Source organism: Protopterus annectens, chromosome 5.part1 (assembly GCF_019279795.1).
Source record: "Protopterus annectens isolate FY-2018-M chromosome 5.part1, PAN1.0, whole genome shotgun sequence".
In the NCBI taxonomy this organism is placed as follows: domain Eukaryota; kingdom Metazoa; phylum Chordata; order Ceratodontiformes; family Protopteridae; genus Protopterus; species Protopterus annectens.
The window spans coordinates 315,402,615-315,416,663 of NC_056736.1; the positions used below are offsets into that span (position 1 = coordinate 315,402,615).

The window sequence follows — 14,049 nt, forward strand, 5'->3', positions numbered from 1 at the left end:
TTGTGGACTGTCAGGACATTTAATAGATTCCCACCCCTCATGTACAGCCTGCCTCCCTTTTGTCTCTGGTAGTGATCTTGCTCATGTATTTGCGAGTTATGGTGAGAAGAATACTGCAGTGGTGTAGAGCTAACAGATCTATTAGATATGAACAGTAATGCTAAAAAAGTCAGTTAATTTGGCATGCCAGCCTTTTCTTCATCCTTTTGTAGGCCTCCCTCTTTCCCAGTCACCATTCACGTAAAAGTGAAGCATAATTGTATCCATAAGATATGTTCTCCCAGACTATGCTGTAATGTCCGACCTCTCGGCCAGCAATCAAGGAGCCTGAATCCTCACCACTGACATTGGAGAGGGACATTGACTTGGAATACAAGTGGATACAGTCAGTATTTCCAGATGCAGACCTCTCTGCATCAAGCACAATTTCCCTTAAGAGCACATAGGGAACACAGTCAGCCCTGGGTTTGAATTTCTCTATTTGTCTCACTCTTGATCCCTAATAAGACCCCCCACTGGTACAGCTGCAGAGTCAAGTCCTTAGCCACGTCCTCCACCACTCTCTCTGCAAAGCCAGTGCTTCATGTTCATGTCCCTGCTCCATGATACACACACTTTAAGATTTGATTTGCATACTCACAAACACACACACACACACACACACACACACACACACACACACACACACACACACACACACACACCTGGGGAAGGCTGGCACAGGTTTACTAGCTATGCCGCCTCCTGCCCAGACTATAAGGTAGTTATCACTGCCACAAGGCACTACAAAGCCCGCTACCTAAGGCTCTTGCAAGATTACCCAATTATACTGAGTGAAATTAATATTAATACTAATGGTAATGCTGACCAAACAGCAAGGTTTTCAGGAGTGGCAGGAGTTATCATCAAATATATACAAATAGTTACAAAACGCAAATATTCTTCTAGAAGGACTACCAACAATGAGAAGTTTAAATATATTTAATAATAAATAGTAAAAGAACAAGAAAATACTAACATCTATTTATAGTAAACACCAGAGTTTGTCACAGCTGGAAATAGTCAGACATTTGTAGAAAAACAATACTTAACTATTATCACTATATTTTCCTGACTGATCTAGAGAATTACTGTTCCTACTTACTGAGTAGAGCCAGGCAAGATGATGTGGGTGACTGGTCCTTGTTGTCAGATCCAATACAGAATACTGAGAGCAATCTCCTACTAATATATAAATATTATTTCTGGCTTACAGAATGACATCACACACATCTGGTCATTTGACTCTGTTTTCCACACTATCCCCCATCACTAGAAGCTTCCAGGGCTAAGTGTAATTAAAGCAACTGGAAGCCATAAAATAATAAAACCATTCCACTCATCCTACTGGAGCTACAAACTGTTCTCTAGCACAGAAATTGTGTCTCTGGCTACATTCAAAACTGTGATAACATCTTTATGGCTTAACACATAAAGTAATTTAATTTCACATATATTTTAAAGTTGGATGGGCTGAGTTTAACCTGCTCTCTTCCAGTATCCTCTGTTACAACTTGTACATTTCAACAGTTACAATAATGCATGTACATTTCTTTTGTTTCCAGCAGGGTACGCTGTTGATCCATTTTAACACAAGCAGCTTTACAAATACATTTTTCAGCACAAGCATCTGTATAAATCAGTTTGATATAGAAATGACATATAATTCTTTACAAACTTCCATCTAGTTGTCTTGGCATATGTTACACATCCACTGCACTTCTCTTGGGATGGCTGGCAATACCTGCTGTTGTCACATATGCACCTACAGTGATCTCATTGATAAATGTTCAGTTGCAACCATAATATGTCACAACAGAACCATTCTTGCCATTATTGTGGGTATGTTACAGTGAATTTCTTATGGAGATTAACAGAGTTGCCACTAATAACATCAGATGCATGGGTATGCAGTCCCCTTAGTCACCATTGCAAAATTGGTGTTAATGGGTACAGTTATATGTGGAACATGTACATGTGCCATGACATATGCAGATTCGTATATATCTGTAGGGACTTACTAGGCATGCAGTCCCTGAGACAATTGGTGAGCCTAGCCCAAATTCACAATTCCCCCAAAGCACCATCTGATTAGGTGACCTGCTCAAGGTCACACAATAAGCAAATGAAAGCTGAGAGAATTAAACCACGAGCCATGGGAAGTGTCTCATTAATTGCTTATAACCTTAAACCTCTGTGAAAACTGCCAGACAAAAGGTACAGCTACTCTATGGTAAGGATTTGAACCTAGGTATCCTGAATGACAGGTGAGAATACTCACCACTATATTAGTAATGATTTTTCATGCTTCAGCTGTTTGCACTCCCCCTCTAACATCAGACATACCACGAAAGTACAATGCATGGCATACTGCAACAGCCCCACCACACGTGGCCAGACTAACTGTTGCAATGATCTGTCAATAAAAATCCCTGTAATTAGTATATTGTACCCAAATGAAAAACTTTGAGATTGCCATAGTTGGAAAATGGCGTATCAGACTGGGTGTATGTATGTCTGATCTTTTGACCATTCATTCTCCACATTTCGAGATTTGCTGTAGCGTGTCGTGAAATTTCAAATGGTTAACATGTATCATATGTAGAGTGACACTTACTATACATAGATGGCCTGTTTACTGTGACCATCTTTTTCCATTCCTACAACTGAACCACATTTCAGTGTGGCGAACCAGCATACCTATGGTGGCACTAGTTTGCATTTTTGGTACACCAGTTTTGGAAGATAGTTTATATGGTAGTTCAGCACTATTAATATATTCTTTTTTAATTTGCTTTCATAGTGCTGTCATAGTCTATGCTTACAGTTCCTATGTAGACATTAAAAATATTTGAGGGTTTCTTTGTGCACTGTGCTGATACCTTCCTTCATTTGTGTATATTGTAGTCTTCCCTATGCAGTCTGTAACATTAGATTGCTAAGTGTTTGATAACTGATATGGCAGTTAGTTTGCATGTGATGCTGTCTTTTTGTGGACCATTTTCTAAATCCTGTGTAAACTGTGCTGTTAGGTATACGCAGCACAGATGTACTGTTACTCACTGACATTAGTACTGCCAGGCTAGTTATATTCCATTTGCAAGCTACAAGGACTGGCACAAAAAGATGCAGCTGCAGACAGTGCTGTGGCAATGGCAGGATGAAGGGGGTAGCTGGCCCTGATACAAGCAGTTGGAGGAACAGTCACTGCTTTATTGTAAGCACTGATTGGCACCAGATTTGTCCCTGCAGTACTGCTGCCTGTGCCTTAAAAGAATTTAACCTACCAAGATCAGTATTGTGAACGTGGCTGCTTAAATGAAAAGGGTAAACAGTGTGTCTCATGAATTCTAGCAAGGATTATCAGTTTATTAAATCTCTTTATTACAATTTCAGAACCAACATTTCATCAAGGAGCTGTGGTAGACTATAGCAACAGTTCATTAATGACTTTTTTTGTGCTTATCTGCATTTCGTGGCAAAAGGGGGGTTGGCCATTTTCCCAGGAAAGGCTGACAGCTCTGGTTCCAGTGCAGCCTACTTAGAGTTATTTAATCAATGCACTCAGCAGCATTCAATTCAGATGAGCTTCATTAAGTGTGAGTAGGGTACGTCACTACAAAATGACATGGAAAAAACAGTAGGCTTCCTTACTGGATGACTGTCCGCACATTTGTCTCACCGTGTGCTTAACTGCAGTTAAGTTTTATAATAGGTTGTTAATGTACTTTGATGTTCTTTTGTGCTGATAAGACTGTTGTTAAAAGTGCGCAGTATGATTTCCCATTACAATGTTTGCCTAATTCTGTGTTAAAGTTCAGAGTAGTGCTTGTTTTGTGTATCATGTTGCTGTAAATACCAGTGCCTATACCAGTGTTGGCTAGTTTACTAAATATTTCAGCTTGTTCATAATGGTCATTATTGTGGTAAGGATGAATAGACTACTTGTACACTGTTGTACACCAAAGTGTTTTGTATCACACACTGAGGTATGCCTTGTGTTTCTTCTGGGAAAAGGGGAAGACATTGTCAGCAACAGAAACATTTCAGTGCTGCAGAAAATGCAGGCTTCCACAAACCCTGGTTGGGCATGATTTCATTTTAGTGGACATGTATGATATCAGCCAGGAGCAGTGTAGTTTCCTCTGACAGGGGTTTGAATATGTTCCCTGAAGCTGCTATAGCTGTTTGTGTCTCTGTCTCTCCAGAATGATATATAAAACATAAACCACTGATTTGCAGCAACATCAGTGCATATTATGTCAGTTCCTGCTTGCAAAAACTAGGCTTAAACAAAGAAAAAATAGTCAAAAATATACCAGTCACAAAAAGAGAACAGTCTCGTTTTGTGATCAGTACCCTCCCCACAAAAAAATACAAAACTCTACTGCTAAGTTTCACATGCCCTTTTTTTTGCAAAGTAGAACTGTTAGTGAAAGGGTTTTTAGTACATTTATGTATATGGTTGGGGTTAGTGGCAATGGTAGGGTTAAAGTGAGTGTTAGCACACACTAGAGGGTAAGCAGTGAGCCTTTATCACCCTTACACCACCTTACTCATGCGTTAACCCTAACCTTGCCCATCCACATTCCTATATATTTCCTACAGTAAAAACCCTTTCCATAACAGTACCATTAAACAAGACATACATTTTCTGCTGTGCGCATCTGGTGTGTGTGTGTGTATAATCCCTTTTGTTAGTCCTTGCTCTATCCATAACACTCACACAAGCATATTTACCCATAATGTCAGTACTTAAATCCAAAAGTGTTGGCATTAACATAAATTCCCTCTTATTGAGACCACAAGCACATCTCCTGCAGAAAAATGACAGTCAATGTTTCTTCTTCTCTTAACTCCTCACCTTAACAAAGAATGCTTTTGATTAAGCAATAAACTTTGTTGACAAAGTGAGTAGCCAACAAAGAAGGGTGCAACCATATATAGTAATATCTATGTCTGTATGTCTACACACACAAATATGTGAGAGATAGTGTCTTTCTGTGTTTGTGTGTGCAGGGACGGACTTTGGTCAACTGGTGCCCTAGGCAATAAGGCTTCACAGCACCCCCCCATTCTGGTGTACCTACACTATTCAGATTATTGGAAAAGCACCCCTGCTAGAGTGGCACCATAGGTGGCCGCCTAGTTGGCCTATGCCTAAGGCCGGCTATGTATGTATGTATGTGTGTGTATGTGCATGTGCACATATAGGTGTGTGTATATAATACCTACACCGTGTAGAAGAGTAACAGAGCTGAAGCCATTAGTTATAAAAATAATGCAGTTTATTATTTACACATAAAAGTAAGGGGAGGTATGGTTTGACAAAATCAGCAACAGGTGCATTATTTCAGCCTTATACTGTTGAGAGATCATCTTGTAGGTCTCTCTGGATTCCTCTGTCAGAAACACTTCAGTTTCTCCTTCCAGGTCTTCCTTTATTGTGGTTGATTTTTCCTTCCCAGATCCACTGCTTTGGACACCAGTTCCCCTTTCACAAAAAAGCAAATGCTGCCAGACTTGGTTTGTCTTAGCCATCTATTTACATTCTGTTCCATATCTCATTAAGCAAACCTGCTTTCACTGTAAAGAAACAGATACCAATGTTGTTGTTGTTTGTCTTATGGGTTTTCCCGGTTAGGGGTTGCCACAGTGGAACTCCGGTCCGCTAATGATTGGCAGTAGATTTTCATGAGCGCAGAGGTGCCAGCTCGACGTCCAACCTTCAACGAAGGCACGCCCATTTACGCATGTCTTTTGAACGCCCACCCAACCGTGGGGAGGACATGCAGACTCCACACAGAAGGCACTCCAGCCGAGAATCGAACGGGAGAACCTCTTGCTGTGAGGCAACAATGCTACCACTGCACCACCGCGGATTCAAAGAAACAGATACAAATAATTAGAAATACTTCATTTAAACAAACATTACTATATTTACAGTGAGCTCTTTGTAACGCCTATAAACATTATTTACACAGCAGTTTACAATATTTTTGGGTCAGTTGTATTCTTCAACATGGTGAGAACCACCATGCTGTCCTATGATTATGCAGTGATAGAATATGATTCATTATGCACATTCCAAATACAGTCACAAACCATCAAAGCTCTGAATCGGGATTAATATGGGTCCTGCAGAGGGATAAGCTCTTGCTTCTGTGCTTTTCTTTGTTTGATGTTTTGCACTTTGATAAGTTTTAACTGATACTCTGTGAGTTGAAGAAACCTCATTTGAGTAATGCTAGTACATGTGAGTGTATGTACACACACCCAGACACATTTTATATATAAAATTTACCACTGCAGAAAATTTAGTCCTTGTATAGGCCCAAGGAGGCAGAGAATAATGTACAGAGAACCCCAAAAATGCATTCAGCTTCTCCTTTAGAGAAATCCTGGCAGTTACTGATTTGGGGGCCAGGGATCTTTTGTACAGACTAACTTGTTTAACACAAAACCTTATATGCAGTGATATATACTGCTTGACATATGGTTCCATTTCCACCACGGCCTTCATTCAGTAGAACTGTTGAGAGTTCTAAGACAGCAACAGTTCCCTTCTTTTATTTACCACCAGTGGGAAAGGGAGCTTGGCAGTGCAGCTTAATCCTTCTTCCTCGCCACACTCCAGAGACAGACAAACAGGCACAAAAAATAAGCTGTTGCTATGGTTTCAAGTTCACTAATCACACCCATGTCAGTAGTGTTACACATGGTGTACTCTACACTGGAGTGCTGACTGTATTTGTTCTAAGATGTTGAACATTCTTTACTACTGAAAAGATGCAAATGTATGCATTAAGGTGAAATATGATTAATGCTACAGTTGCTTACATATGCTTTTAAATGTTCATTGGTTATAAAATTAACTTTTTGTTAGAATGTTTTACTATGATCTCTTTAATCATGCACTTCATGTTTAGAATGGTTTGGTTGATTTGCTGGAATTCTTAAAATGCTATTGTTTTAATATTTTTAACTTTTCTTGTAGTTGGCTTAATCCATTATTTCATATTGGTCATAAAAGAAGAATTGAAGAAGATGATATGTATAAGGTGCTTCCTGAGGATGCTTCAAAGAAACTAGGTGAAGAACTACAGCAGTAAGTGAAAGCCTTCTATCACAGTAACATATAAAATATATATTTTTTCAGAAAAGGCAATGGTTAGAAGCCATGGAGAAGCTGTATTAAATTTTACTGCATGCCTTTGTTTATTTCAGTGCAAGTCAGAATAGAATTGGTTAATCTTCCCCAAACCCTAAACACAGAGAAACATTGCTGGCTGCTTCTCTGCTGTCTTTTTTTTTTTATAGGAAAGACAGTTGACCAGAGTACCACAACAGCCTCTTGGGACACTGGAACATCCTATAAACAAAACCAAGTTTGAAAACTGCTTAACTGCTTGTGCTGCTCTGTGTATTTTAGGGTTTGCTAGAGTATATCTTTTAACACTGCATTTTACTTATTGAAAGTCAGAGCATGTAATAAATGACTCTGAGACATGCTCAAGTACTAACCGTGACTGTAGCTTTGTGCTAAAAAATATTACTGTGTGATTTATTGCCAGTACATTTGCCAGAAGATCCAAAAAGGCATGTTTGTTTTTAAGTAATAATAATTACGGAAGCTCTGTGCCTAGCATACAAGACATTGCCGAACCCCACCCTGATGGCCCTCCTGTATATTCACAAGACAAACAGCACCAGAATTACCTGTTCTAAAGACTTAAACTTGTCTGTGATATAAATAGGACCTGCTGGAGAGTCAAGTATGTATTGCAGAGACTGCCCCTTCTTTGGAACAGGCTCCCTATCTGTGTGAAGCAGAGCTCCTCCCTAACCCAATTGAAGTGCATCTTGGACAATTGGATGGGGAACAGGAAATTCATCTCTGGTTTTGCATCTGTGTTTCTAATCGACACAGGAAAGCCTGTAAATGGTTCATCTCCCAGGCTGCTGCTTGCAAATGATAGATCTTCCATGTCCCTGGTTACACTTATCAGGGACCAGAACTTGTAAGAGATTTGGAATGCATGGCTAGGCATAAAAAGGCCACACTGGTCATTAGTCTAGTACACACCTATGAATAATAATAATAATAATATAATAATGATAATCTGAAACATTTTACAAATCTTTTGTTCTTTTGCTTTTAGTTCATTGCTACCATGCTGTAGAATAGTCTAGCTAACCAATTATCCCCTGGATGCCCATATTCTCCGGCCACTACACCCTGCTCCCAACTCCCCTTTAACTTCAAGCTAGTTTGCACATCTTTAGTCTGAAACTTACTTAAAACACTAAAGCCTACCATCCTGTTGGCTGATCTCCTCCCTGCAGAATATCTACAAAAAGCTGCAGATGCCATAGGCATATACCCTATTACTATCCTGATCAATAGAACTATAACAGAAGCATCCATTCCCTCCATCTGGAAAGATATCCCATGTCATCCCACTCCATAAAGAAGGCAGCTCTATTGAACTTTCAAACTATAGACCCATAGCTATTCTGTCATCCTTGGCTAAAATTATGGAAAAATGCATCCACAATCAACTCCTGAACTATCTTATCCATAATAATCTTCTAGCCAACACCCAACATGGCTTTAGACCATTCCATAGTACAACCTCAGTCCTCCTCTCCTTCTCTAATGTCATTAACCAACACCGAAACAATAATAAACTTTCCTCTGCTATCTTTCTCGATCTTTCAAAAGCCTTTGATATGGTAAACCTAAACACTTTGAAATCCATCTCCCTAGAGGACCAGGCCATCCAGTGGTTTCAGTCATATCTCAGTGGTAGACAACAGGCTGTCCTGTGGCAGAACAAACTGTCCATCCTTTTACCCATCACCCTCGGAGTACCCCAAGGCTCTCTACTAGGTCCACTATTATTTTCTATTTTCATCAATGATTTGTATAAGGTCATCCCAAATGCAACATGCATTCAATATGCGGATGACTCCACTTTAGTATGCTTCGATACTTCACGTACAGAGTTACAGATTCTATCCCAGAATACGTTTAACACATTTGAAAACTGGCTCTTTAACCATTGTCTCATGTTAAATCCTAATAAAACCAAACTGCTGCTTTTCTCCCCCACTCACAGGTCTGCCCCTATAACCTTTACATTAAGTATTTCCCCAAGATTCCTCAACCAAACTGTTAGGAGTTATAATAGATAATATAACCTTTGACTTGCTGCATATCAAAAAAACTAAAAAAACAAATTAAAAAACTTGGCTCACTATATAGGATCAAGCCCTTCCTAACGCCATTAGCCAAAAATGTAATTGCTCATACACATCTACTCTCCACCCTCCTCTATGCTTCCCCTCTATTTACAAACCTCAGCAAAACTGACCTTAATAAACTTTCTAGCAGCTATGATCACATTGCCAGATTAGCTACTGATGCAGCCTACAGAACACATCACTGTCATAACCTAAATCTGCTAGGATGGCTTGAACTGCCTAACCTACTTCAGGTTAACCAACTAATAGTTGCACACAAGATCCCGTACCAACCAGATAATACACCCTTACTTAAAAGCCTCATCACCCCCTACAGTAACCTTAGTGCACTTCGTTCATCTGAAAGACTACTAGTTCAAACTCTCAAATCCAACAACACAGCTGGTAAATCTCTATTTGCTAACTCTGTTGGCAAAACTTGGAATTCTCTTCCTGCTAATCTTACATCTGAACTCTCTCTACCTCAATTCAAGAAAAGTCTGATTCAGTACTTTAAAAAACGATGACTATATCCTTGTCCTAATCCAGACTAACTCTAACCATCACTCGTGTGCATATGGAGGACTTCTACCAACACTTTGTTTCTTAACTTATAAATCCTATGATCTCCTTGGATCTACTACCAGGTTAGCCTACTAGGCATTCAGTACCCTATAATTCTTACTGTCTAGAATTTTCCATCTGAGTAAAAATGTAATAATTTGTTTGTGTATCTGTTTTTGTGTTTGTTTACATCTGTGTAAAAATCCTTTTATTTGTGTTTTAAGCTGTAAAAATGTAACAGTTTGTTGAATGACAGTTTGTTGAATGACTTTTTGGAGCTTTTCTCCCCGGGCCTCCACTGAAAATGGACATGTATCCAGCTGGACTATCACAGTAAACAAATGTAAAATAAATAATAAAATAGTCTGATATATTTTACAGATGGTATTTCCATGCTTGGTAATAGCTTACTAGACATACTAGAGGAAGTAGTCTCTTATAAGAAAGTGGTTAGTACTCGGTATGTTATTGCAAAACGACATCCATGTTTGACTGTAGAAGCTGTGTATGTTGCAAATTTGGCAAATACCTGTCCAAACAATGCAAAATATAAAACTAACACGATAACAAATAAATCACCAGTCTTACTTTGTTTGCATCAGAAACATTTCCAAAAATAAACATTTCCAAAAATGGAACTGTAAAGTGAGGTTCTGTCATTTTTTTTTTTGTCTGAAAGTTAGCAGTTTTATTTCCATTGTTCGGTAGAATAATGTTACAGAATCGCCAAGTATTATTAATATGAGCATGATTATGAAATACATATATATAATTTACTTCACCATTAGACTATATTGTCAGTTATACAATGACTGGCCATTAATATTCAAAAACAAGCACAATGATTAGCCAGCCCAACCAGTTTGCCTGTTGTAAATCCAAGAATATGCTAAAGGAAAAAGGTCCAGTCAACTGGGCTTTTTCCTATTAGTATATCTTTTTTTTTTTTTTCACTTTTCCTTCTTTTTTTGCACAAAAAAAGAAAACAGAGGACCTGAAATGAACGAGGGTGACAGTACAGACAACAGTAAGAGGATAATAATATACATTCTGCAAAACTAAAGAAACTTGCCAGGTTATCCTTTTATTTTTGTCTGTCCTGGCTCTCCAAAATGTCTCCCGATTTCTTTTTTTATTTTCAATTTAAAAAGAAAAAAAAAAAAAGCAATGGAGATCTTCCTTTCTCCATTGCTACCTCTGCACATCACTGATGTACTGCATAAGCGAGGGAACACAAATCACATACGCATGCGCAGTACATCAGAAAAAGACCCAGGATACCAGAAAAACGTGGAAGGGCAGCATTATACAAAGACATTATTTAAGACAAGTAAGTATTTTTTTCTTAAATAATGTCATTGTATAATAGCAATATCTGACTCCATGGTTGTGGTATATTGAACTTTACCCACGGTTGACTTTATTTAAGCACTCTGGCTTCGCCCACGTGATTAAACCACACCAGCTGTGGGTAAATCTTCAATATACCACATCAATGTCATCGGTTATTGCTTAAATAGCACACAGGGTTAATACTTTAAAGGGACAGTCCTAGAGATTTTTTTATTTTGATTCTGTCTTTGTTTACATTTTCAGTCTACCTTTCTGAGCATGTCCCAGTTTTGGCTGTGGGTGTTTGGGAGAAGCAATTTAAGGAAGTTTCAGCCAGATTCCATATCCAATTGCAGTTGTACTCACAGCATTCTCTGAGACATTTTACCTGTGCTTTTTATCCTCGGAGAAAAGAAGCCTTTCAGTAATGTTATGAGTTGAATTGTTACTGCCTTGCAAGAAAGCGTTTGGAACAGTGTAAAGCTAAAATGTTAGTAAACAGTTTTCTGCTCATTTCATATTTTATTTGAAACTGATTTCTGAATGTTAGGTAAGTGCAATGATTTGATTTTGGGCGGCCGCGGTGGTACAGTGGTTAGCATTGCCACCTCACAGCAAGAGGTTCTCCGGTTCGATCCTCTGCTGGGGTGCCTTCTATGTGGAGTGTGTATGTCCTCCCTGTGGTCATGTGGGTTTCCTCCGGGTGCTCCGGTTTCCTCCCACATCCCAAAGACATGCTGTAGGTGGATTGGATACTGTAAATTGGCCCTAGGTGTGAGTGTGTGCATGTGTGTACCTTCACTGGAAGGTTGGGCATCAGGCTGGCAACTTGACACTAAAACTCCACTGCCAATCGTGAGTGGACAGGTGATCCGCTGTGGTGACCCCTAACCGGGAAAAGCCGAAAGAAGAAGAAGAAGATAAGTGCAATGATTTAATGGCATGACTGCAACAATCTCTGTAGAAAGCACATGAACAAAGCAAGACTCAAACAGCAGTAAAAACAGTCTTATCTTTTCTCATGCTTCATTGTTTTAATACTAGCCAACTGTAAAGGCTTTCTGAGATCCTAGTGGCTCTATAAAAAGCATGTCTTCATTTTCTAGTCTGAAGCGCCCTTCATTTTATGATCCATCTACTTCTCATTCTGTAAAAGTAAGAGTGGTGCAAGCTTTAATATTAGTAGACCCACTCATTTATTCCTTTAATTTCATTTATTTTTTGCTGACTCCTGTCTGCTAGCATCTACTAGCCAAGTGCATTTCTTACCATGCATGTTGTAGCTTTGTGTGTTACTGCATTGTACAATATGTTCTTCAGCACTTTTCTTTTTCATTTTACCTTACAACTGTATGCATTTGTGTCTTTCTACCGTGGTTATCTGTAAACAAATAACTGAAATGCTACTATGTAGGCTTTTGGTTGTTGTTCCTTCTGTTTGTAATCCCTGATGACTGGCCGATTCCTAGTCTGACAACCATTCATCCTATATGATGACCACATCGACACTCCAGACTCACTAGACAATAAAAGAGTGACTTTCTCATATTCCAAAATTTTCAAACTTCCACTATTAGAAAACTATTACTTAAACTAAAGCCAACAAAGTTAGCTACTGAGGGTTATTTAATGCCCTGGCCTTCCCCATCTTCACGCTAATTAATTGTTAGATAACCAAAGCTATATGTCTGACATCTGGAAAATATCTTATATTATCCCATTGCATAAAGGTGGTAACTCAACTGATGTTTCAAATTACAGACCCATTGCCATCCCAACACTACTATCAAAAATCTTGGAAAAATGTATCTACATCCAGCTCACTAACCACCTTACTAATTGCAGCACAGCTTTCATCATAGTCAGAGCACTGCAACAGTCCTACTTAGCTTCACCAACAACATTCATCAAAACAGAAATAAAGGTAACCGTTAAATCTCTGTTCATTTATTTATCTAAAGCCATAAACACAGTCTCACATCAAAAACACTTCATAGAACTCTCATCCCTCATTTTAACTTCTTTTCACTGCATCTCCAAGGTGAAACAAGAATTACTCACATCCACTGCCTCCCACTGTGGCCTTCTTTTAGCAGTGAAAAGTTTTTTTTTTTCTTTTTTTAATGAACTCTACCACATAGCTCAGAATGATAAAACCAAGCCTACAGTGAATCATTTAAAATAGACACACTGGCTTTCCTTACAATGTAGTACAACATTTTGTGGCAAACCTGACATTATTATTATTATAGATTGTATCGAGTGTTTAGGTAAACGTAAAATATTAGTCAATGTAGGTAACTTTGTGAACAGATTGAGATGATATTTTTGGTAACCTTTTCAGGTGGCCCTTAGTATAAGAACTGGTGGCATAGGCTGACAGACAACTTTAACAGCAATTTGCAAATACTCATAGTTTCACTAGGAAGACACAAACACAAAAACACTCACACTTACACTTATATACACACACACATTTATATATCTATATGTACATTATATGTAAGTATCCGTATGTATACAAACACACACACACACACCTATATCTGTGTATATGTATGTATGTACATTTCACGCACACAGTCATGCACATATGCACGCAAATACATGACTATATATATATGTCTGTATTTATATATATAAATATATATATATATATAAATATATATATATATATATATCTATAGTATGTATGCACACGGAGGCATGCACATACATAAATATATAGATACATATATATATATATATATATATATATATATATATATATATAAATATATTTATATCCAGTCATACATATATACGCATGCACATACATATGCACACACACAAACACACACACACACACACACACAATTTTGTTTTTAT

General features: G+C 38.3%; 1 protein-coding gene across 3 annotated transcripts in view; it reads left to right on the plus strand.

The window, feature by feature from the left end:
- The window catches only part of ABCC4 (ATP binding cassette subfamily C member 4), a 2,616,332-nt gene that overhangs the window by 413,098 nt on the left and 2,189,185 nt on the right, over positions 1 to 14,049 (plus strand). For all 3 annotated transcript variants that reach the window (XM_044072995.1, XM_044072997.1, XM_044072996.1), the window contains one exon: positions 7,037 to 7,147. In XM_044072995.1, the coding sequence (XP_043928930.1) occupies positions 7,037 to 7,147 (111 nt within the window). The remainder of the gene's footprint in view (positions 1 to 7,036; positions 7,148 to 14,049) is intronic.